The following is a 26,453-nucleotide window of genomic DNA, read 5'->3' on the forward strand; positions in this document are numbered from 1 at the left end:
GCTGTAGGGAAGGGCCAGTCCTATCACTGATTTCTTGACAGGGTAAAGATAGAGTATCTTCCATGGAAAAGTACTAGTGTCCATTCAAACGGACAAACATACCTTTCAACAAGGCCAAACACAGAGCTTGGCAAGGGTTCAAAGGTCAGTTGGCAATATTAGTATCAAAAGTTACCGTCTGGTAACTAAACGGGTTGTAATGAAACAGAGTAAACCATCAATTATAGAAATAGAGGTTTCAGCAGAGATGCGTTAAAGCTGAAAAAAGCAGCAGCTTCCTTCTATTACTTGGAATTGGATGGAAATAAAGCCTGATTTGATTTTGACAGTAGAGAAACAGCCAGGTTGGAAAGAAAAAGAAGAGCTGGCTCAGGTAAAAATAGAGAATGGTGCTCAATAGCCACATCAGCAATTAGAGTCAACGCAGTTGGAGCGTTTTTAGAAACCTGTAAGTTAATGCTAATACGCAATCCTCTGTGGGGACACATACACACTCTGTCACCCTCGCACCTACTTTATCACCCACATACATCTTGAGCAGGCCGTAAACGAAGAGCCAGCTTCAATGAAATGGTGTCACTCCCGCTGATGGATATTTGAGTGTGGTTACCCCCCGGAACACAATGTTCCTGTTGTCAGTAAATCACAAGAAACAGGAAGATCTCAACTTTGATGTAACTGGGGTTGAACTTATTATCAGTCAAGTACGATTAGTATTATTTTACCTGTTATTTTATTAGGAAAAATCTATAATGGTTGCATTTTAGTTGTTTATGTTCTTCTCTAGCCTTCTCTAAGCTCATAAATATTTCAGTAAATATTTTCAATAAATATCTTTGCTGTAAACAAATCTAATGGATAGGCATGCAACCGTGTGCTCTTTCATTTTGTCTGCTGCATTACTTTCAAGTAAATACAAGAGTGTATCAATCTGAGTTATAGGTTCTGTGGGTTTCATTGCATAAATGGGTATAAAGATACTTCTAAAGGTGGGATTTGCTAAATAACACAGCAGCCTCTCACTAGAACCCTAGAAAGACTCTCCTTGGGTCTCAGGACCAGGAATAGTTATGGTACTCCTGCTTCTTGAATTTTCTTCCACATTATAGTCACTAAGCCACGGGAATAGATACGTTTTTTTATTTTTGTTTTGGCCATTAGCAAACTCAGGCCATTTTTGTAGTAAGCTGAGAATTCCTGCTCTTTCCCCTATCTTCCCATTAGTCAGATTTATTCCCACTCATTTTTAACTTCATGTGTGTGTGTGTGTGTGTGTGTGTGTGTGGCATTTGCGTGCATGTGTTCTAGTTTTGTATGTAACTCTGTAAGCATTAATAAGTTATTCAATGAGTGCCACAACTGATACTCTGTAAACTTTTTTTGGCTTGGAACTGCCATCTATACTGGTATTGGAAAGTGTTTAAACACCTTCAGTTGGGTAAAACCTGACAAAAATTGAAATGCGGAAGAGCAACTGACTCAAAAATTTTCAAATTTAATAGCTAAGGTACATGTTATTCAGAGCAATGTTTCCTTCAGTGTAATTTTCTTTCTTGGATAGAGACTCCAAAATATGCTTTGTGACACACACACAAAAAAATGTTCTGTGACCTCTAAGGTCTCTAACTTTCAGGTATAAAATTCTTTGATATGGTCAACCTCAAAAAATTAGTATATAACATGTGAATTTTCTATTTATGTGAATACTCTGTAATCCCTTATGCATTATCTATATTTATACATCTATTCATCCATTCACTTACCTGCCTTCTCATGTTATCAATGGCTACCATGCTGTCTTTTTTATGAGGTATGCGGTGTTATTTCTTCTCATTTGTCCTAAAGTAACTTTTTTTTTTTTCCGGGAGCTCTCTCATTCTGCTTCTAGGATTTTATAAACCCATTTTGCTCCCTTGGTCCCCTCACTCACTCACCCACCCACCGCATGTGCTGACATGTCTATTCCTGAGAGCCTGTGTGTTACAAAGAGCCCTAAAAGGTTCCTACCATTGCCCTCACAGAAGGCACTATCTCCTGAGACTCACTTTAAGAGAAGGTCTCCAGGAGACGTGCTGTTTGGACAATCTGAATTATTCTTTCCCTTATTTTAAAAGCCCCACAAATCTCTCCACTTCTCTTGGAATATTTTCCAACCATGAAGGCTTCGTATCATAAAATGTCCGATTTCACATGAGTATATTTTACTTACACCTTTTCTATATTGTGTTGAGCATTTTATGGAATTTTGGTTTCTAAGGAACAAGCTCTCATTGGAGAAAAGTGTACTACAGGTAGACATGCTCAGTGCAGGGGAGTGGGAAGAATTCAGCTGGGGAGTCCTCTGAGTCCTCTCCCTCACCTAACTGGGCAGCTGTGCTAATTTTTAAAACACACTGATCTGCCGTCTAAGATTCTTCTCTGCTGGGGGCGGGGTGGGAGGAAAGGTAGGGTCAAGCCATAAAACCATTTGTCTACTGTGATTTTCTCTCTCAGTTTGAAACAAATGTTTGAGATCAGCTTCCTGTTTTATGCCTGCAAGAGTCCACTTTTCTTTATAAAACTGAAAGTTTTTTTCCCCATGTCCCTGTTTTCTCAAATCGTTTACAAATACGTAAAATAAAACTAACCTTGGCAACTAAATAGAAACATTTCAGTCTACAATTTGACTCTCTAGTTTAATTCACTTAAAATATTTATTGAGTACCTCTCTACATAAAGCACTGCTTTATTCACTGTCCCTAGGCAAAACTGTCTTCATGTGCCATGTGGCTTAAACAGGGGCTTAGATACTGGCCACAAAAGCTCCTTTAAATGCAGGAACTTTGAAGAAGACACAAATACAATGAACCACTTGAAGTCTAGATTAAAGGAAATGGCTGGCTTCGATGGCGAGGCTTCCCATTCGGTTCATTTCCATTCTTTGACTTTCTCAGACAGCGCTAAGCCAAAGCTATCGCCACTCCTTTAAAAAACTGGGGTCTAATTAATGAGGAGATTTGCCTTCTCTGCCTATTCCTGTCAACCTTATTTCAATTCATGGGGTCAGTGGTCGGACTCAAAGTCAGCTGACTCTATTCTTCCCCTTTCCTCGAAATCACATGCCCATTGTTAAGATGCTGGATCATTACAAGTCAGAACCGCCGGGCATCAGCGCTGCCTACTGTAGACGCCTCCTCTTCCAGCTCACGGAGCCGGATGAGCTCATCCTAATTACATGGAAAACTGAAGGTCAGTGCATCAAATTAATGCAGCAGCATATTTCAAAGGGGCGTATGACCTCCCCTCCCTATTACAATTTGGTCAGTGAAAATGGTTCTCTCCTCCCCGTTGCCAATACTGTCAACAGGCATTCAGCACAGAACAATTGGGAGTATTGAAACATGTAATTAAGTACTGCTTAAAACTACTCTATTCTAATTAATAGAGCCAATTTGCACAATATGTAATCTTTTCAGTTCTTTAGTACAGTCCAATGGTCTTCAGTAAGCAGCTCTAATCTCCTCAGGCTCAGGAAAGAAAAGCTATTTTCTAACTCTACTTCCCTTTTAAAGTAGGGGCTAAATGCCAACCTGTATCCTGCCTGTTAGCTCCACTGGAGTCAGATCTGCGACTCTGGCAAAGTGTAGCTGCTGTAGGGTTTCCAGCCAGGGACAAATGTAAAGGAATATGCTGACACTGTGCAAGACCGGAACTGGGGGACACAGAAGACTCGGTTTTTAATAAAATGGAGGCAGTAGTTTTGAAACCAAAGATCAGGTTTACAATGGCGTCAGTTTCCTAGAGCTAGGATGTAGTAAATTATCATCCAAGGGAATATACCTTTGCATTTGTTTGTTGTCTTATCCAAAATTGCCTTTGTGGAGACTATCTTCCCATATCTGAAAGATAAAAAGAAAAAAAAAAAAGAACAGGAGAAGTTAAAATCAAGGAACCCTTAGGAATGGCAAAGTCCAGAGAACACGGATACTTTTCAAGCACCTGCAAAATTTAAAGGACAAAATGTCCTATACTTAGGGAACAGACAATGAGAATTTTAAACTCAAAACCAAACTAAAAGAAGGGACTGGCTAGGCCTCCTATTTGAATCCTCAGATTACGGTCTGATGTTGACCTTTGAGGAATCAGGTACTTACCTGACACTCTTCGGACCAAAAAAAGAAATGGGGGGGGGACGGGGAGGGAATGAACTCCATAAGAAGTTACTTCTAGCAACAGTACGTGAATATAAAGCCAAATGCAAGGCTATAAAATTTACCTAACACTTTGATAACTATTAATATTTATATAAATCTATAAAGATATATAACTAATATATTATTAACACCTCTTTCAACTCAGTAATAATAGCTCCACATATATTTGTGAAATGATAGGAACAATCAAGAATATAAAACCATAAACCAGGGATTAAGCATTAATTTGATGAAGGTCTGTAGGAATGTGATGGAATTCCTTAAGGTACAACAGATGTTGGGGGAAGAAGGAAATAATCCAGAATATTAACCTCTTAATGATCCGCTGCTGAAGATGAAGTAGAAGTGTAGCTTAATAAGCCCACATCCCAACCCGAACCCTTTCAGAGTGGCCACACCCCAAGGTAAAGCACAGCCATCTGTGCTCATCTTCAAAAAGCAAAGGAAAAACCTTTGAAAATTAATTCTTAAAAATTGTGGGGACTTTGAGAAATGCACGTAACTCACATCACGGATCTGTGACCTGTGCCCTTATTTATACATGTTTAATTTTACTTTCCTGTGTATTACTTTTAAAATTTCATATTTTCTCTAATAATACTTTCTCATGATTGACCCCAAGGTCTAAAAAGTCCTGAAAGCTTAGGAAATGAAGCATCTGTGTAGCACTTTAAAGCATTTCTGAATACTGTAGGTTTCTGGTTTATGCATTGAACAAGCTGAAATATATTTATCTAGAAGAAACAAATGGCTTGAACCACCTCTTTTTCCCGGTTCATTTTCACTCTGTGTAATCACATAATCAAATGATTACTAACCAGGCATGAAAGTAAAGATAATTTAAGGTTCAAATGACAATTACATCCAAGAGGCATTAATATTGCACAAACACCTTCAATTCCCTGTAGAGATTCTGAGTATTTACAACATTAACACAGGTCACCATGCTTAGCAAAAAAGGGTACTAATTTTTGAAAAACCTGAAAACCAGAGAAAATAAGTGATTTAAAAACCACCTTTTCAGCAACCATTTCTCTGTAGGTTACTTCCATGCTGGATTCATTTATCAGCACGCTCCTTTGCAAAAATTTTGGCTGAAAATGCTTTTAGACTGCATTCCAGCCTCAAACCTTTCCAACAGTATGGAAGAGAGTTAGTATGACTCCAGTTCAGGAAAAGGGGATTGACAGTCACAGAGATTAAGAAACTCTGCTTGAGGTCACAGAGTTCAGAGTCTTTTGTAAACCAAAAAGAAGAAAGGAAATTTAGGGAAGGTCAGGGGCTGGCCTTCTACCCTTCTGGTCCTGCTCACCCCACTAACGATGGGAAAGAAAGGGAAATGTGGGAGGTAGGAAAAGAGAAAAGTCTCCTGGGAGCGCTGGCACTCAGTCCATGCCAGTTTTTCTGGGTTTCTGTTCTCTTTGATCTCTCTGCTGCTGTGACATTACTCCTCACCACCACATCTAAGTACCCCACTCCTCCCCTGCTCTGAACTTGCTCCCCAGATCTCATCCTACCTTTCTGGGTGCTCTTTCCAGGCTTCTTCACCCATTCAGCCTCCTTTTCTCCCTCCTGAGCCAAGTACTCTCATCTCAACCCTTCCTTTTCCTAGGAAATCCATCCAATGCTATGGTGTTATTTAAAGCATGTTCTCCGACTGGTGCTTGTTTCTCCTTCCTGAGTTGGGTTCTGTTTTTTTTTTAAAGAGGTTATTTATTTATATGAGAGAGAGAGAGACAGAGAAAGAGCAAGCGTGTGCTATGTGACTTGTGGTGGGGGGGAGGGAGAGGCAGACTCCCTGCTGAGTGGGAAGCCCAACTTGGGGCTCAATCCCAGGACTGTAGGATCATGACCTGAGCGAAAGGCAGCTGCTTAACCAACTGAGCCACCCAGGTGCCCCCTGAGTTGATTTTTTTGTTATTCCCCCAATGTCAGTTTTTTTGTCTCTCTTTCAACTCAAATATCTTTTATGTTAAGATACTTTAATATCTCATTCAATGTCACCTCATGCCCACTATTTTCTAAATCCCATCCTTAAGGAGCCCAAACCCATCTTCTCTCTTTTCCTTCAGTAGCAGTGTCCCACTCTGATCTCCCACCAGGCTCGAGGTCCTCAAGACACCATGGTCTCAGCCATCCTGAGTCCAGGCAGTCAGGAACCCTTCTGAGTTGTCTCTGACATGTTTCTAATATTCACCCCTCCCCTTCACCACCTCTAGACCCAAGCAAAAAACACACAATACTTCTTGCCTTGCTTTCAGCTTCTGGAGCTTCCAACCATGTCTGCTGCTTTAATTTACTTTAAACATCACTTTAAACATGTCTCTCTCATCCCATCATTATCCCATTCTAGCCCTGTTTGAACTTGAAGAACCTGTTCAAACATTATCTCTTCCATGAAACCATCCCTAATCTCCTCATCCAAATCCATTGTGATTTTATAAGAAACCAAAAAAGGGATTACATTTACTCAGTTCCTACTTATGTTCTAGGCGCTGTGCCAGGGGCTTTGTATGCCTGATCTTATTTAATTAACTTTGCAACATTCTTATGAGGTAGGTGCTATTATTCCCATTTTTTACAAATGGGAAAGTAAAAGCTCATATAGATTTTAAGCCAAAATCTCTCCTAAAACCCCAAAGCTTAAACAAATTTTGTTTAAATTCTCACTGCAATTTATTCATGGAATAATTCCGAGAAACAATGTTTCCTTTATACACTGAAGGTACGAAAGCGAAGGAAATCAACTGGGAGACCTCTTCTTATCAAGGTATGGGAGATTTACTTTTCAAGCCAAAGTAAAGCTTTTGTTTGTGTTAAACATAAGAAATAAACATGTGGTTCATGGCTGAAAGAGGGATGTGGGGGAGGTGTGTGGGAGAAGAGATTTCTGAAATTTATTCAGTTTTACTTTCTACTGCGGTTTTCACCATGATTTGTGGGTTAAGCCTAAAAGACCGTGACTTCTCAGAAAGGTACTGTCTCTGGAGCTATTCCATACCAGCCTCCCTGTAACTCCCTACCTGGAGTTACCTGAGGGGTACAGAAGGGTTTACCTCTGGTGACTTATCTTCTTTCTTGGGCTGTCCACTCAGCGACACCTCCTATGGCACCAGAGGTATCTTATTCAAATAACTGAACTGGAAGATGCCCCACGGTCAGTCGCTCAGGCCCTGGCTCTGGTAGCTTCTCCGTGATGATGCGGTCGTCATATGTGGGACTGGAGGGCAGAACAAGTAGTTCTGATCACGGGAGACAGGATCTAGAACACGGGCCGGGCCGTCTATCAAATGGTGCCTCAAGGAACAGGAAAACAGCGGGGTTCAGAGCACGCACCCTTTCCCACTTACTAGTTCTCTCTGCAGTAAGATTCTGCAGTAAGATTTAATGATGTGGGGCAAGGGGTGCGGGGGTGGGGGTTAAAGATGGTTCCCATTTAGTCTGATTCTATTGTTGATCATCCATGTCTACGAGAGTAACAGACATTTGAGTAAAACGTCATAAATCAACCAGATATTCATTGGCCCTCAGTTTAGTTTGTTTTAAAAAATCATTAAGTAACAGAGACAGGTTTGGGAGAAAAAGGCCTCTTGACTGACAGGATTCACACTCTGACAACACCAGAGAGGAGAGCAAGCCGTAGAATTTTAAAGGAAAAAAAATGTGACTAGGAAGATTCTGAGGGTTTTCCCTATCTTCAAAGTAATGAGGCTCAGATCGTAGCCCTGGCTACCAGAAAATAATATCCTTTGCTAAAAGCAGATAATCCACTCCAGAGGAAGCAAAAGGATAAAGAGTAATTAAGAGATGTGACTACAGAATCATTAGAATTTCAAAGGGAGCTGATAACAAGTCAAGTCTCATATTTAAACCTACCGGCCCAAGTGAACCTGGCTGACAAAACCTTCTGCTTAGAATCTACCAGAATTTCTTCTGTTTTTATCACAGCTTGTCATTTCTGCCCCATTTCCATTGAGATTTCTTTCATCCGCTCAACTGTAAAGTTTAGTATGTCCTAAGTAAATAAAACTTAATTTTCTTCTCCGGCCCCTTCACGTACTCCCTCCTAAACTCTATCTTTTTATTAATTTGCCTTACTTACAAAAGAAATGCACCCTTGTAATTGGAAGACACAGAAAAGTAAGTTGAGATATTTTTAAAAAGATTTTTATTTATTTATTTGAGAGTAAGTGAGAGAGAGAAAGAGAGAGAATGAGTGGTAGGGGCAGAGGGAGAGAGAGAAGCAGGCTCCCCACTGAGCCCGATGCAGGGCTCGATGCCAGGACCCTGGCATCGAGCTGAAGGCAGACGCTTAACCAATGAGCCACCCAGGCGCCCCAAACAAAGTTGGAATATTAAAATCACCACAAGTCTCGGATAGGAATGTTTAGACACAGTGGTGCCAATCCTTAGACTTTGTCCAGTGGGCATGTACACAAGGAACACACATGTGTACAACCTGTGTATGTGTACACACACACACACACACCCACACACACACACTCCTGTACTAGGGAACTGGCAGCTTTGGAAGACTCCCAGTTCCGCGCCCAGGCTCTGGAAGGTGAAGTCCAATCCACCCACCACCAACAGATGGCGACAATGGTTGCTCTGTTATTTTAACATTGGTCATTCCAGATGTGAATTCATTTAAGGCACCATGGGGTAATTTGCAGTGTCGGTGTGTCTTGAAAGGTTTTATGAACATCATTAAACCTGAAAAAGCAAGGAGAGTGTAGAAAACAAAAATAAGAAAAAGTATATACTTATGACGTAAACAAAAAAAGAGATTTTCTGTTTGACAAAGGGCGGGATACTGCTCATGCCTAGAGGATGACTGGTTTTGTTTGTTTTAATAGCTAAGCTGCCTGTGAAGGACAACTAGGGACTCAGGAATCCTTTGAAATTCTGTGCCTGTGCAGAGGACAATCATCAGCAAGAAAGAGGGACAGAGAACTGAAATGACTTCTGAGTATTTGGCTATCAGTTCAGCATCAATATGGGACAATATGACCCACAGAGTTAATGCAGGAGAATAATAAAAGGAATAGCTTACATATCTACAGCTTTCACTTTACGCCTGGCACAATTTTAAGTTATTTAAGTCAATTATTTTAATCCCAACCACCTTTGCAGTAGGTTAGGTATTATTCCCAATTTGTAGATGTGAAACCAGGGAGCGCAGCCTGGGCCCTTGTCAAGTTGCACAGACAGTAAGTGGCAAAGATGGGAGGCAGGAATTTTGATCTGGACACCATGCTGACAGCTGCAGAAACTGGTCCCCAACCACAGGCTGTTCCATAAGTTCAAAGCAATTCCTATCTTGACTCTGCACAGGTCCAAATGAGTGAGGGGATGAGGGCAGACTCAAACTGCAAAGGTTTCCAGGACTGATGCTGAGAACATTCCGAAGGGAGTTTCCCGGACTTCCTGGGTAGAGACAACATGGGTCTATTTGGAATAAAGTGCCCAACAGAGCGTGTATATTAGTGGGGAGGAGGTACAACCTGCTCTAAAGCTTAAAAGGATCTATTGGGTGGGAATGGATTCAGGGATGATAAGCCAAAACTTCTCTTGTTATTTTGGATTTGGTGGGGGAAAAAGGAAAAAAAAAAAATAAAAAAGGCACACACAAACACACGCACACAGAGACAATACTGTGTATGTTGTTTTCCCCCTAGCTCTTTTTGCTATTTTATCTTTTCAGTGGCCTCCCAGGAAATGAGGATTTCCTAAAATTTGCTTTAGCTCTCCCAACAATGGGCTGAAGAGGGGAAGGTAAAAGAAAGTATTAAATTACACCCATTTTGCTAAGAGAAAAGTTTGTCGGAGAATACAGTAAAAAAGTAGGAGTTGCCTGTCCATGTTATTGTGTACCCTCACCACGTTGAGTAATTCACCCGGCTGGTTTTCTTTATTTACTTGGTATAGAAAGTGGTCAGCATTTGAAGATGAGACATGAGACACGGGACATTTTAAAATGAGGCAATCAATACCAAACAAATTTTTTATGACTTTGCCTGGTTAGTACTGAAGATTTTAAATGTTACTGTAAGACTCTTCTAAGATATACAAATATTAAATGTATAGAAAGCCACTCCACTTTTCCTTACAGCTATTTCAGCTTAACTCTTAACATTTGTTAGCAGTCTGTCCCTCCCAACTGTGTGGTAGAGCGAGGGGTGCCCTTGTGAATACAGTGATTCCTGGTACATGCGACAGAACAGAAAGCTTCATCTAATGCAGCTGAAGTTGGAGCCAGGCTCTGAGGGTTAAATGCTTGGCAGGAAAAGTTGCTACAGCCCTAAAGGTCAGGAACAAACCTGGTGCTGAAGGTGAATGGAGCACAGGAAAGACAAAGACAGTCGAGAAAGAGATCAGACCAAGAAATCAACCCACAAATATTTACAGCATGTCTCTGGCATGCCCTTCACCAGACAGGGCCTACAAAAAATACACATGATGTCATTCTTGTTATCAAAGGTTGGCGGGGGAGATAATCTTTGAAGGGATGTAAGGAATTTTTAATATTAAAAAAATAAGAATACTGACGAATACTGACTTCTCCGACGAATGCTAAATAAAGGAGGCATAAACACAGGAGGAAGGTCAAGTCCACCAGGAAAGACTTTGGGGAAAGCAGAAATTTAGGTGGGCTACGGAGGACAATAAACAGAGGAACCCATCTAATTAGCAACCCACGTTGGGGGAGTAAAGGAAGCTAAGTTTGAAAAGGTCTGATAGGGCCTTGAGTCCCAGGAAAAGGAGTCAAGGAACAGAATGTGGCTGGAAGTTTTTTAACAGCATAGTGATATGACGAAAGCAAGACTTTAGTAAGATTAATGAAAATCTTATGGCTAGGATTAGCAGAGCGAGAGGTGCCACATTTTATTTTACTAAATTTATTTTGTTCCTGGTACTCAAGCAGTAACTGTCAAGTTCAAGAAATTACGACAGAGGGATGAGGACAGGTAGGAGGTGACTAGAAAGGTTCTAAGGGACAGAAAGGTTTGAAGACAGAGGACATCTCCGAACCAGCCTTAAATGCTTAACCTGACATCTGAGAAAGAGAGCCCATGGTGTCCAGGCTATGGAAAGCCAGTGGCTTACGTATGTCTGTGAGTGCACAGAAGCTGGAGAAAAGGAGCCACCGCAGCTCCCTTTCCCACATGGTCTTGGAAGGCACGAGGAGTTTCAGACCCAGTCCTAGAGCCTGAGGATGAGAAACGAGTTAGCAGAAGCTCAGAACATCCTCAAGGAGTCTATTCCTCCACTGGACTGGTTCTCCCACAGCACATGAGCTGCTGGAGAATCAATTAGAGAAGCTTTGGGACCAAGTATCACATTCTTCAAGAGAAAAGAGATACATCTACATATCTGAATTTTAAGATAAACGCACCCCTTCAGACTACAAATAACACTGGTAATTCGCACCCAGATTTCAAGATTTTTATCCTCTTCTGACTAAATTTAGAGCCATGCCTGCTCGTCTGCCTGTTCAACATTCCTGGGTGGCTTAACTAATCTATTCTAACTGCTACAAAAGTAACAACTGATGCTATTTATAGCATATATGGCTTGAACTAAATAATTCACAGAGAATGAACATTAAAACTACCTCATTAGAAATGGCTAAAATGCTTTTTTGCCATATTTGATGAAAACATTATACCTCTTTTTTAAATAAAAAGTGCACTATAAAGCATCTGATTTATTACACAGATTTGCTATTACAGTCGAGTATCAAATCTATTATGATCTGCAATCAAGGTAAAGTAGCTTTACACTATTTTATGGTCTTTTAAGAGCACACAGCACACAAAGAGTCACTTACATTATTGTATGACAATATTTTTGCCACAAGTCACGGTACCACAGCACTTAGGGATGCAGTCACAGATGGCCAGGCCCCAGTGAGTGCTCCCAAGTACTAATACGTCAGAGGAAAATAATACTCGCTGAAAAGGGAACCCAGAATTTTGCAAGTAAAATGTAGATTATCTATCATAAAAAAGAATCCTTCAAAGTCTCGAGCTGTGATTAATGTCTAACTTTTAAAACAAAGGCACCTTGATTACAGAAAGTGGTCTTTATTTCTGAATTGAATTTATGAACTGACAAGGAGAGAACATTTTAAAACTTTTCTTCCTCTCCCACCCAAACCTGCAATATATTTGCTTTGCTTTGACAACTCACCTTCATGTCTACATTGAGTTTCATTTTACTGTATCACAAGGAAGACAATGTTATAGTAGAAAGAACCCCGAGTAGCAGCCAGCAAGGCCTATGCTCAAGCGCTCCTACGGCCAATGACCGGCTCTGCGATCCTGGTGTAGCTGTCTGGCCTCAGTATCCCCACTCACACAGTGTCATGGTGACACCTAAGCTCATAGGACCACTGGTAAGGGGCTGACACAGTGTTTAACACATGACAGCTACTCAAAAATTAATACCTGTCATCCTTTCTCTCCCAACCCCCTCCAAATAATGGCACTTCTAATTCTTACCATTTGAAGGCACTAAGCTAGACTGCCTTCTTATTTAACTTTGACATGGTCCTAAGGTTGCAAAGGATTGAGAAAATGTAGACCTACCATTTTTATGGTTACTGTTCAGCACGGTTATTGGCATAATGTAATCACTCGATATATACTGGCTGAATAAATGAAATATAAACATGTAACAATAACAAGAATTTTTTTCGCCTTGAACTGTTTGGTATGGGAAATGGAGGGAGGTTGGCAGGAGTGGGGAGAAGGGAAATACTACATTTTGCCTTGGAAATGAACATGGCCTTATAGTTTATCCCAATTTAGCTTATAAAAACACCAAGGAGGGAACCGAGGCAATTTAACAGTTTAACATGGAAGTAAATATTAGTACCAGAAAGAAAACTATAAAATGTTAGGGGGGAGACCCAAAAAGCTAATAGAGTTTTTGTTCCTAGACTGTTTTTCATGTATCTTTAAATTTGTTGGTTAAAAAAAAAACAACAAAAAACAAAAACCAAACTAGAAATCTTTTAGACACACACACAATGTACCAAAAAACTATGTCAGAGTCTACAGAAACTGAGTTGTATTAAACTCCAACATTGCAAACCATTAATGACTGCTTCACTCAAAACAAGAACAGCGTGACAGAGAGTAAACATGCTCTCTGAAGCAAAACAGAGTTATCTGAAACTATTAAAACAGAGTGTGCAAATTACCTAGAAATTTCTTCTGATTCTGACACAAGCAAAAACAGGCCAGAGTCAAACTGGATATTTCCTAGAATGAACATTAATGTTGGCTTTGATCCAAAACACAGCACCCGTGTATTGATTTCCAAATGCAGTCAGTCCCTCCTTTTCTAAAGTAATAAATCCTGACTGCCCCATGACCTTGAAAAGCCAGTCTGAAGAACAGACTGAAAAGGAAAATGACATCTCTTTTACTCATTTTAGCTCTCAGAAATCTGGGGGTACAATATAAGTGCATCACTAATTAAAAAAAAAAAAAAAAAAAACAAAACAAAAAACACTTGGACCATATAAGCAAGAGAATGTTAACATAGCGTGCCAGCCCAGCCCATGCTTCTAAACTTAGATATTTCATTCAAGGATCACTTGTGACTATGGTCACAGCTCTGAGAGTGGAGCTGATGGAAAGGCACAATGGTTTCTCCTATACTGGTCTTCCTACTGGTTTGCTTCTGAAAGACTCTCCTTGGACTGTAGATGAAGATAAGCAATCATTCCAGAAACAGACTAGTATGGCACTGAAAGTTTTTAATCTTAAAATTTAAGAAAATCAGAGAGGAATCCTCTGTCTGTGAAAGAATGGAACTAAAGAGAACTTTGGTATCAGTTTCACAAAATTGTCAAATCCCAAACGAAGGTAATATACCTCACTCTCAAGACTGCTAGAATTCATGCATTTTCCAGAAGACATTCTTTTTCATTCTCCTTTGCAAGTAAGGGGGCTGTGAATGAAGACGGGGACTGTTTACATGACTTAGTAAGAATTTTCCAGTCTTGGTTGCTTTGAGAAATCTTGCACAATAGGAGAGGTGCTAATGGAAAGGGAAAATATTATTCAGATTCTCTAAAAGAACAAAAAACCAGGCTCAAGAAATATAAGCTACTGCTGATCTGAAGCAAAATTCCAGAGTGGATTAGTAAATAGAAGGTTAGAGAGACTTGTGAAAAGAACAAGTACCAGAGTCAAGTCCTTAAGAGAAAGTCATGCACATTCAAGCTTTGCTCTTTCTCTTTATGGGGGTGGGGGTGGGGGGGTGGCACTAGGAAGACAGGGCTACTTGGGAATGCTACAAAATGTATTTTGATTTGAACTAAATAAAAACCATTATTTGCTCATGGACTGGATGAGGACATCTGGGAAGAGAAATTCAGTTGGGATGCGTGGGTAACCGGTTAAACGCGTGTCTGAGCTGACGTCTGTTGGTCAGTGCTCACAGCATGGAGGGAAGACTCTAGAGTTGTGCCACAAAGCCCTGTTCTTGGCAGCCTTTTTTCAGTACTTAAACAATTGCATAAATCACACATATTACACATACACATGTTCCAAAGCTAGAGAGTGGGGGTGGGGGGGTGGGTGTAAGATGTCAAAATTAGTACTAGGAAACTATTTCAACAGTCTAGAATGAATTCTTGACCAAAGCCAACACTATAATATTTAACAGGGAAAAATAAGGCATATATAAATTCAGGGGGAGGGGGATCAACTATAAATTTAGGTAAAGCTTCAGCTTTTTCACATGAAAATCTGTGGGTTTAGGAACACATTCAAGTTCTTGGAATAAAATAGACCTTAGGTTGTACTAAGAAAAATAAATGAAAATAAAACAAAACAAATAAAACAAAATAAAATAAAACAACCTTAGGTTGTACTAAGAAAAATAAATGATCTGATCCTAGTAAGAATTATGCTTTGGGGCCTCTTTGGTTACCATTCCCCAACACCCACCATTCTGGGTTGAATGGTGTCCCCCAGAAGATGTCAAAGTCCTAAGCTCCAGTACCTGTGAATGTGATCTTATTTGGAAATAGGGTCTTTGCGGATATAATTAAGTCAAGAGGAGGTCATTATTAGGGCAGGCCCCGTCCAATGTGACAGGTGTGTTTATAAGAGGGAAATCTGGATAGAGACACAGAGGATGCTGTATGATGACCTGAGGGACAAAGCTACAAGTCAGGAACACTAAGGACTTGTGGCAAACCACCAGAAGCTAGGAAGAGGCAAGGAGGGGCTCCCCCCTACAGGTTTCAGAGGGAGCATGGCTCTGCTGACACCTTAATTTTGGACTTTTAGCCTCTAAAACTAGTTACCCAGGGTGGGGGTACCTGGGTGGCTCAGTCAGTTGAGCATCTCAGTTTCATCCCAGGTCATTATCTCAGGGGTAGGGCACTGAGTCCTCGCTGACTGCCTCTCCTCTCTTGCTCTGCCCCTCCTCTCCTGCCTGGGCTCCTGCTCTCTCTCAAATAAAGAAATCTTTAAAAAAAAGAGAGAGAGAAGAGAAAAGCTGCCCCATGCGAAGTCTTTGTAACAACAGCCTAAGCCAACTCCTACAACTCGAGCTTGCCTAACCCTATACAAGTCCCTATGCCTGCCCTGCTCCATCATAAGTTCTTGACCTCTCCCAACCTTCGCTTGGGAAGTTCAGTGTCATTCTGCAAGAAAGACCACGCCCCCCCAAACCCCACCCCCACCCCGCCGACCACCAGCTGCGTCTGCGCTACGTGGACTCTGGGCGGCCCAGAGGATGCTGTGGCATCGCCTGCACTGCTGCATCCCTGTCTGATGCGCACCTCTGCATGGCTTTCCTTTGCCCATCAGGCCCCAGGACTATTAACAGTTCAAATTCAGAAGAAAGCAATAGAGGAATAAATAAATGAATAACAGTGGCCTGCTTTCGTTGAGTGCTTTCTCCACTGACCATACCTGTTGGAAACATCTCCTCTGAGCACTTCCAGAAGACAGTGAGAACGCTGCAGACAACCATCCAGAAACCACACACCCTCCACCCCCACCGGGGGCAGGAAGAGCAGAGGGCCTTACAGATGCTTACCTGGAAAAGGAAGCTATACATAAACACCCGCAGTGTTTAAGCAGAGCTAGGGGACAGCCTGGCTTAGGGATGTTGTCGCAAGAAGGATTTCACAAAGACGGAACTAGGAGGATGTGATCACCGGCAGGAAACATAAAAGTAAGTGCCACTGAGTTTTTGCACAAGTTTAATTTATTCTAAGATTATGGACTTGTCATATTTTTAGTTTTAAAATGGCCCTTCTTCTTATGAAATAGCAGTGAAAGTGGTGGTTGTTTCAATTCGTGTCTTTTTTGACAAAATACAGTCTTAACTCTATACTGGATCTCTCACCCCAAAATCTGGAGAACCACTAAAACATGGCAGGTTGGTGATGGGAGGTTAGCATCCCTGCTTTGAAAAGGGGACCACTCTGGATGATTAAGAAGATTAATGTCGATAAGGGGAGCCTGGGTGGCTCTGTCCTGGGTGGCTCTGTCCTTAAGCATCTGCCTTCAGCTCAGGTCATGATTCTGGAATCTCAGGATCAAGCCCCTCCCCCATTGTGTGGGGCTCCCTGCTCAGCTGGGAGCCTGCTTCTCCCTCTGCTCCACCCCCCTGGTCCAATTGACCATGCCCCCAATAAAATATACCTGAGGAAAAAATGAGACAATAGGGAGAAAGGCTGTAGTTAGCTTCCCTGCCTCCAGTTTTCTCCAGGAAAGTGGGTGCCATTACCAGCAATGATACCTCCTGAATTATGCTGCTGAATCAGCAGAGCACAGCCCTCAGCTCCCCAGACTTCCTGACTTCCTGCTCAGGGCTTATTTAACCCTGAATGCTTAAACTTAGTCAAGGTAAGACAGGTCCTAAATGTAAATGTCATATTTCATACTTTATCTTTAGAAAGGTCTTGTAGACTCTGCCAAGGAGAGGATCCTCAAAAGATAGCCCAGATCCTAGTGATACTAGAAAATCACTGAAGATAGGATGTCCAAGGAAGTAACCACAAAGTCTCACTACATAACACAGTTTTATATATCTAAACACACACATATGTACACACACACACACACACACACAGAGTTCTTTTCAGCTGACTGTAAAGTTCATTTTTCCCAGACACTAGTGGGTGGAGATGGGGGTGGGGAAGGATTGGTGAGCTTTCTCTGAGCTTGAGTTCAAAGTAAAAAGTAGGGATATGACATGATTACCTCTCCTGTGCTTATTTGAAAAATACATATTATATATAATCTATATGATCCTAATAATATTAATTCCCACTCTCAAGTAAGGTGATAACTGTCCCCTTAACACCCAGGCCAGCACCAGGCACACTAACTGCTCCATGCCTCTGACTGTTTCCACTACAAACATCCTAACTCCTGAAGAAATCAGGGAATTGGCTTTAAGCTGCAGCTCACTTCCTAGACCTGACTCCAAGCCCTTCCCAACTGTGCACTTCATTTTCAGAAGCAACGAGAGAGGAATGAAGGGCAAGTGTAATAGGGGATGTGTGGTTGAAAGGAAATAAGTGCTCCTCGGTCCAGTAAATGAAAAATTACATTTTCCTTCTTGTGGCTGGCTGTATAACACAAGAGTACCCAAATACAGAGCAATTAGAGAAAAGCTGCAATGGAAATTCAGAAGATAGTAACAAGCCAGGATCTTTTAAAACCAACAAATACTTCGGGACGTGTGAAACCATGCAACTCTTAGGCATGAACCTGGAATGGCGAACCTTCAGGGAAACAGAGACATAGACAGCATTCATTTTCAACAGGTGAAAATGTGAATGATACAGCACGTACTCCAGCACCAGGTGTAATGAGATGCCCACATCTGTCAATCCATTCTGGCCATGATGAGAATTCCGAGCATTCAGTTCTAGAAGTATGTTCCTCCTCTTCAATGAGAACTACTTCTTTGAATCACTACTCATAGAGTATTTATCTAAAGTACCTGAAGATTTCGATTTCTCTGACATCGTATTACCTAGGAAGATTCTGCAGAAAAGGAGAATAAGATGTGGCAAAGCCCTTTAGATGCTTGACAAGTTACTCTTGAGTAAACAAATGAGCTAATAAATTGGGAATCTGTAGGTCTACCAAGTGTATGATGAACAAGTGGGCAGTTAAGAACTAGGAGAGAAGCAGGAACAGGAGTTTGATTTCTGTGATAAACTTTGCAAAGAAATGCCACATTTGATATACTATAAAGGCTTTCACACGCATGTCTTGTCCAAGCCTCATGACAAACTGGCAAAGGAGATCAGTCCCATCCTACAGAGGAAAGGCACAAAGACTGGGGAGGAAAGGTGGTGGTCATCTTTCCACCGCACTGCAGCAGAAACTCGAAAAGAGGTCAGGTGATTTGGTAGGTACTCAGCAAAAGAATGAGTGAATCAGGTTCTTCCTGAAGCTCACTGAATAGCTACTTCCAGTGACAATGTGCTTTACGGAAACTGTTGGCTAAATGGAGGAGATCGTCACTACAGCCAAGATTGGGCCTGTGCCAGGAAGAGTGTGTTGGGCCAAGGAGAAAACGCAACACAACCCTCTTCTTTAGGAAAATGAAACCAAAACATTCAAAGCCAAGAGTCCATCTCTTTAAAAGTCACCATTTTAGGCTAAATTTAAAGCACAAGTTTTAAGTTTATACTACTAAAAGTAGACACTAGAGACAACTTGGGGAAAACAAAAAAAGCTCTCGTGTACACTTAAGACTTTATCCTGAAATGGGGGAACAAAGGGGAAAAAAGGCCAAAGCCCTTCAGCGAATCACATAACAAAGAAAGCAAAATGATGAGAATTAAAATCCATCCTAACCCACCGTGCAGAAGACAGAAAGAGAAAGATGTTTAGAACTTAAGAGTATGTTTTACAGGTATGTGTTTATTCTTAGCAAAGAGAACTAAACAGTTTCTGGAGAAATGGCATCTGACCTATCCATCACCTGAAAAGGGAATGAAAGAATGCAGAGGACATTATTTTGGGGGGGGGAATGTTTTTTTAAACTATCTTTCCTTAATAAATGATCAAACCAATCAATATGTGAAAACTTGCAAAGGCATAAGGATTTGCAGAACCATCAAGCTCTGTTCAGATTATGGAGGAGCAGGGAGAATGTTGGTGGCACTGATGCCTAGAAGCATACAGTCCCTCACTAGCTGTCTCTTACTGTTACGATTGTGGAGCAAACCCGAGATGTGACAATTTCAGGACAGCAACCTCCTGTGGAACAGGTAAAACTGTTGTATGTGAGAAATGTTAATGACAACAGTGACCATCAATGTCTTGATATAAACCAGCTCCTACTCTCACTCAACAAAGAGAAGGAAAGCGAGAGGGTGTTCAGTGTTTCCTGTGTTCTCCCCCACTGCAGAGGGCACAGAAGGGATTTTCATCAACTGTTGGCTAATTGGACTTGCAATCCTGATGTAACCGCATCCCACGTAGTCATGCCAATTAAAAACTTCCCACTCGACAAGGACTCTTCTCCCCAGGATCTTCATTATGTACTTCTAAACCTACAAGCAACGTTAACTGTTCTTGGTTTCTTTGCATTCGTAGGGTACATGTATGGATTGGTTCCCATAAGACTCATCCCGCAGGTATTCCATGCATTTTAAATTAGTTATTTCTTAGGGTCTTTGTTGCTGGCAAAGAGGACCAGACATTCATTAAAAATGTAATTTGGAATGGTCACTGAATCTGATGTACTTCTGCACAGACGACAAATTAATTCAAACCTCTATCCCAAGTGGTTTAGATAAGCTGTCCATCACTCTGCCCTCTTAGTTTACACTGAGCAGCTCGGGTCAGAGTACAAAATGTTGTTGTCTTCCCTTTTCTGATAGAGAGAACACACGCCCTCTATCAAATGGGGAAGATGATGACAACAACAAAGTGAAAGATTCCCAGATTGCAGAGAAAATGGCGAAAGAGGTGCATGCCTCCTAGGAAGAGCAAACCTACTCAAGCCCTACTCAGAGGCAACCGGTAATTTGGAGCAGAAGTTTAAAACCACTCCTCCTAAGATTAACATTGTGCATGAGGAGTCTGTGATGAAGATGATATAGCAGTATTGTAAACAGTCCAAATATTAAGCAAACTGCAGAACAGCCACAGGATCGATAGCCACTGATCATATAACCAATGACACTGGATAACCTTGTTAGAGTGGGGAGACAGCCCAAGCCCCAGCAAAACGGGAACAAGACACTGTATTTTGTGCAGTACAGATGATAAAGGAAATCATATACACATCTCCCTCCCTCGTTTTTTCTTGAAATAGCTAAACTGGCTCTGTCCCATAGGGACAGAATTCAAACCACGAATGTGACCTACACATGTAATTTCAAATTTTGTAGTAACCCCATTAAAAAGTAAAGAGAAACATGAAAAAATATTAATATTTCATTTAACCTAACATTTCCAAATATGATTTCAACATGTAGTCTATATTAAAAACCAGAAGGAGATACCCGACCCATTTCTCCTCCATCTGAAATCCAGGGTGTGTGTCACACCTCCAGCCCATCTCAGTGTGGACCAGCCACACGGCAAGCACTCGACAGCAGAGCGTGGCTGATGGCTATCCCGCTGTCTGCGCAGCTCGGGATGTTTATGGGTTGTTGCCTCTTCTGCAGTTCAGCATTTCCCCTGCCATGGGAAATAACAGCCTGACACCGTTTAGATCATGGCTACAGCTGCCAGCGGCTACTACTTTAGGTTGCTTATGGTAGTTGCTTAGAGTAGGCACAAATTAGGGCAATAATCCCATTTTTGCACTTTGAAGTGATTTTTCTAGTCTTGGCTGTAAGGACGATACTAATCATTTACTTTTGGGGGCTAATCTTTGAGAATGTCTGAACAAGGCATACTTGAAAAGTCCTGACAGAATTTTTCTTTTAACTTATTTTGAAGGCACCTGAGTGGTTCAGATGATTAAGCCTCTGCCTTCAGCTCAAGTTATGATCCCAGGGTTCCTGGACCAAGCCCACCAGGCTCTCTGCTCATCGAGGAGTCTTCTCTCTCTCCTTCTATCTCTCCCTCCCCCTGGCTCATTCTCTGTCATATAAATAAATAAAATCTTTAAAAAATTTTAAAAAAATAACTTATTTGGCAAGAGCTTATGGTTACTCTCACAGTATAAATTATGTCTTGTGGCACATAATGGCAGAACATTCTGCAATTCTTCCCTCATCGTCCCCAACTCTTGGGGCTTTGGATGAGCTTTAATCATATACTTTAAATGGAATGAATAACACATATGAAACAGGACTGCAGGTCAGAACGATACATTTGTTTGAGGAGCCTCATTTAAAAAAGCTGGGGGGGGCCAACCACAGGTTTAATCACTGTTTAAAAATGAGGAACTGACTCAATCAGAAACCAGCTGGCCCTGCAGATCCGAAACCTGTACTTGTCTCAGGTGTCCTATTTTAACTCTATGCTACCACGTGATGTTCGAGGAATAACCAGGGCAGGTAGAGTCTCTAAAGCACCTTCCTTGCAAATCATACAAAAAAAAAAAAAAAAAAGGAAAAGTGTCCTCTCTTGGAGGAGGAAATCTGTCAGGACAGGACCTGGTGCACTGAGTGTGTAAGGCACAGCTCAGCCCCATACACCCCCCGCCAGGCATTTCTTGCATAGGTAACGATGTTCCCAGTTGTACACGAGGTCCTGGGAACCACATCCCACCTGGCACACCACAGCAGACACGGGTAGCAAGCTCTGGAGAGAGCAATGAACTCAACATGTAGCTTACAGATTTCCTCCAGGCACATCAAAACCAAGAAGGCTTGTCCTTATTACATACTGCAAAATGGTGGTAACCCCTCCTTAAATACAGGTGAGGCAGAAGATGCATAGAGATCCAGATTTTTCAAGAAGGAAATTTGCTGCTAAACATATATGCTAGAAATTAAAGTTTCCGAAGCCAAGGGAGTTCTTCGTATGGATAACTACACGATGAACTTCATAAAAATGTTTTCCATAAATCTTTATAAGGTACATAACAGATGTTCTGAAATAGTCCATCTAATGCTATAACTGGGAAAACTGGAGCTTGTTGATCACACGCTTTTTCAGTCTTCCTTTGCTATAGTAATTTGTAACAGAATATGGAACATTCAATTTAATTTTACCTATATGCTAGGGAAAAAAATGTTACTGTACACTCTATAGTCTATCTAAATAGGGTTTAAATGAAAATGTGCTGTAACTACAAGCCAAACTCGTCTCCCAACCAGACCCATCAGTCCACCTACTTTGGAAAAGCAGGCATCACATCTTGCTGTCTGTCTGTCTACTGACTGACCTTTTTCCCCTCCTACGTACTGTGATCTTTTTTTTTTTAAATTTTATTTATTTATTTGACAGACAGAAATCACAAGTAGGCAGAGAGGCAGGCAGAGAGAGACGAGAAAGCAGGCTCCCTGCTGAGCAGAGAGCCCGATGTGAGGCTCGATCCCAGGACCCTGAGATCATGACCTGAGCCGAAGGTAGAGGCTTTAACCCACTGAGCCACCCAGGCGCCCCGTACTGTGATCTTTTTAAAGACAGAAACCGGGCCTTATTCATTCCTGTATCTACCACAGTGCCTGTCACATAACAGCTGCTCAATAAATGGTGGCTGAATTAATGTGAAAAACATTAAGCTGTGAAAAGGTAAGGTAGTGGCCATAGGGCATAGGGCAACAGGATGAGCACAGAGAACTAGCCAGTTAAGCACACGCAACAGTGAAAAGAGGGCAGGTGGGGGAAGGAAAGAAAGAAACCTACTTGTTCCCCGTCCTATCCGCAGGTGGAGGAACTTGACACAATGTCACGCACTCAATCCCCCCATTTTACGGCAGAGACCACTGAGGCCAGAAAGGAAAAGCAATCTGCCCAGAATCAGCCACCGATTACACACGGAGCCAGGGCTGAACTAGGCCTGTTGTGCCAAATCGTATCCCTTTCCCCCATGCCCTCAGCTCCAGGGGAGGAGCAGGGAAAGAAAAAGCCAAGGCGCCAGCCGAACAGACTCTGGAAAAAAATTCCGTGCTGCATGATCCAAGGAGCGATCTTTCTCCTCTTTCCTCTCCTTCTCACACATCTCATTCTGTTCTACTAAATCAAGTTTATTTTCATTACGAATAACATTACAATCTGAGCATAAATTCTCAGTTAATGATCAAGTTACTCTAATAATACTCAACATAAAATTCCAGGAAAACAAATTACTTAGAGCCTTTATTTTATTTTATTTTTTAATGATTTTATTTATTCGACAAAGAGAGAAAGAGCGTACACAGAGAGGGAGAGGCAGAGGGGGAGGAGGAAACAGGCTTCCTGCTGAGCAAGGAGCCTGATGCCGGGCTCTCCATCCCAGGACCTTGAGATCATGACCTGAGCTGAGGCAGATGCTTAACCCACTGAGCCACCCAGGCATCATTACTCTGAGCCTTTAAAGTTCACGGTAACAATGGTTTTTTGTTCCCTGTTATTTTTCTTATTCCTGATGTAGTTGAAAACAAACAGATGTCAAAGCTATGTTGATGCTCTAAAATCATTTGTGAGGATTGAAAAGTTCTGGGAATAGCATTCAAAAATTAATTTTTCCCACAGGGCTGGGAACTGAACACAAGGATATATTTATTATACACTGCGGACTGTCCTAAAATAAGATTCTCAGCAAAATGTCCAAAATAGTAAAATGACTATAGGTATATGAAATAGCCTATGTCACTACAGTAAACTCTAAAAAGGTATAATTAGTAAAAGACTAGTTCTTAGTTTATGGGTTTTAACTTATTACACAGAAATATATTTTAAAGGTTCTATCACTGGTTTTATCCTTGATTTGGTGCTGTTTGGACCATGATTAGTGCTCAAGTGTTCACAATATTCAGAATGCTCTATAACTCCATGTCCCTGCCCTTCAGAAGCCTATACTGCTTAGGCTCCCGTGACTCAAACCATATTCCTCTGCCCCCCCCCCCACATAAATTTGGTGTTCTGTTGTGTAGACCTTAATGAGTCAGTTTAGGTGAACTAAATATACGTATTTTAAATATTAATCAGTAAACTGTGGAGAGAGGTTCTTTGGCAATGAGATTACTTTGGATTCTTAGGTTCTTCAAACTTGTGTATATGTGTTTTTCGTTTTTTACAAATATATATTATTTTTGAGAGAAAATATTAAAACATTTTTACCTTTGCTATAATTTATTAATAGGCCAACATCAAAGAATATTAGCCAAATATTAAAATAGTCATGAGACAACTGGTTAGAAACATCTTTAATTTTGCTGGACCCTACTGATGAAGTTAAAAAGAAACATCTTTGGTTTCATGTCCTTAGGTGAATGTGAGACTCTGGAACATACTGGAAGCAAGAATTTCTAAAAACATACTTGCAAGAAGATGGACACTGGCTTCTGGGTCCCCAAGGAGTAATCTAGTAACAGAAGAAACACACCAGCTGACCTTGGGGTACTTCGGGAACAAGGAAGAAAGAAAGGTAATCTCAAAGGAAACAATGAGAAATTATAGGGGTCTGGAGACTGTGAAGAACCAACAACTCTTGGAAAAGATGTAAAGCAGGTACAAATTCAACAATGAAGAAATGTAGATAACCAGAATTTTCCAACACACAAGTTACAAAAGATGATGAAACTATTCACCACTATCTAGGAAAAAAAACAAAAACAGAAACACAATAAACTTTAAAGTCAGTGCAATAGAAATCACTAGTATGTGTCTATCCCTTGATGAACCGGTAAAAATTCCAATTTAATCTTTTACAAAGTTGGGATACTCATGTCAGTGGATACATAGGATGTTTAGATCTTTAAAAAAAATTTATGTTAAAACCACATGTAGGGCACCTGGGTGGCTCAGTGGGTTAAGCCTCTGCCTTCAGCTCAGGTCATGATCTCAGGGTCCTGGGATCGAGCCCCATATCGGGCTTCCTGCCCAGCGGGAGCCTGCTTTCCTCCTCTCTCTGTCTGCCTCTCTTCCTAATTGTAATCCCTCCTGCTGTCAAATAAATAAATATATAAAAACAAACAAACAAACAAAACCACATGTATGTCTTGGAGGAGGGATTAAGACCCTGAGGCTGACTTAAACACCCAACTATTATAGAGTGTGAAATCCCAAATCATGACCCTTAATCGAACTGACCGAGAACATAAGAACATTTTCACAGCCACTCTCATTTTTCCTATTCCTATTTCTCCCTGTTTGTGAAATGTTCATTTTTGAAGATTATAACTTTGGCAGATGCTCTTATAAAGTAAGAAAAATTAATTTTCTTGGAGTTAAAAAGAACATGTATTTGAGTGAGTAGACAGACAACTAAAAATTTTTAACAAAATTGGGATCATGTTGAACACATTATTAAATATTTTCCACTTAATATAGAGACATTTTTGCATATCATTAAGTATTTTTCAAAAACAAGATCTGTAATGATAATAACATGTTTTCATGGACACACTATGAATTCATTATTTCTGAACTTTTAGTTTGTTTCCAGTTTTTTGGTGTTATTAATAGCACTGTGATAAACATCTTTTTTACTGATTTCTTCAGCCCCATGATTACTGCCCTCTTTCCAGCACAGAGCCCTGAGAACAGTTCTCTGACAAGGAAGCTGAGAATCTGGTACCACTGACAAGAACAGAACATCTCCCTCTGACACCTACAAAGTGGCAGGGAAATCCCACATTCACCATGAGGTGGGGAGAGTTAAGAGTCTAGAAAGAAATCGGAATTGAAAAAAACAAACCACAAGTCAACTTACACTGCCACAAAAAGAGACATAGTAATTAGATAACAACTGAGAACACTCTCCCTGGTCTTGGGGATACCTACCAATGGCTATCCCTAAATGAAGAGGGGATAGGACAACTGAACTAGATAGAGCACCACCTGTTTTAAAATGAATCAGCAGAGTGCATTAAATTGTTCAAATAATTTTATCTCACACCTCAATTTCCCTTCCATTCCAAATCTCACAATAAATATTTGAGTGGATAAATGAATGTGAGCAAGACCTAAAAGTTGAAATTTTACCTCTAATATAGTTTTATCTTTTCCAAACATTTACAACCTAATTAAAATACTTAATGTGGTCCTCTCATAATACTGAGAAAACTCAATAAAAAAACTATTCTCTAAGAAAAAAAGTTTACTAAAGCTGGTAGGAACTTTCTTTCTTTCTTTTTAAGATTTT

General features: G+C 40.8%; 1 protein-coding gene across 4 annotated transcripts in view; it reads right to left on the reverse strand.

Annotated features, from left to right (window-relative positions):
• LOC111143638 (RNA binding motif single stranded interacting protein 1) overlaps positions 1-26,453 on the reverse strand; it is a 211,515-nt gene that overhangs the window by 40,148 nt on the left and 144,914 nt on the right. For all 4 annotated transcript variants that reach the window (XM_022497479.1, XM_022497462.1, XM_022497473.1 and 1 more), the window contains exon 3: positions 3,820-3,878. In XM_022497479.1, coding sequence (XP_022353187.1) covers positions 3,820-3,878 — 59 coding nt within the window. The remainder of the gene's footprint in view (positions 1-3,819; positions 3,879-26,453) is intronic.

This window comes from Enhydra lutris, unplaced genomic scaffold, assembly GCF_002288905.1.
Source record: "Enhydra lutris kenyoni isolate GAN:26980312 unplaced genomic scaffold, ASM228890v2 scaffoldscaffold1, whole genome shotgun sequence".
Classification (NCBI taxonomy): domain Eukaryota; kingdom Metazoa; phylum Chordata; class Mammalia; order Carnivora; family Mustelidae; genus Enhydra; species Enhydra lutris.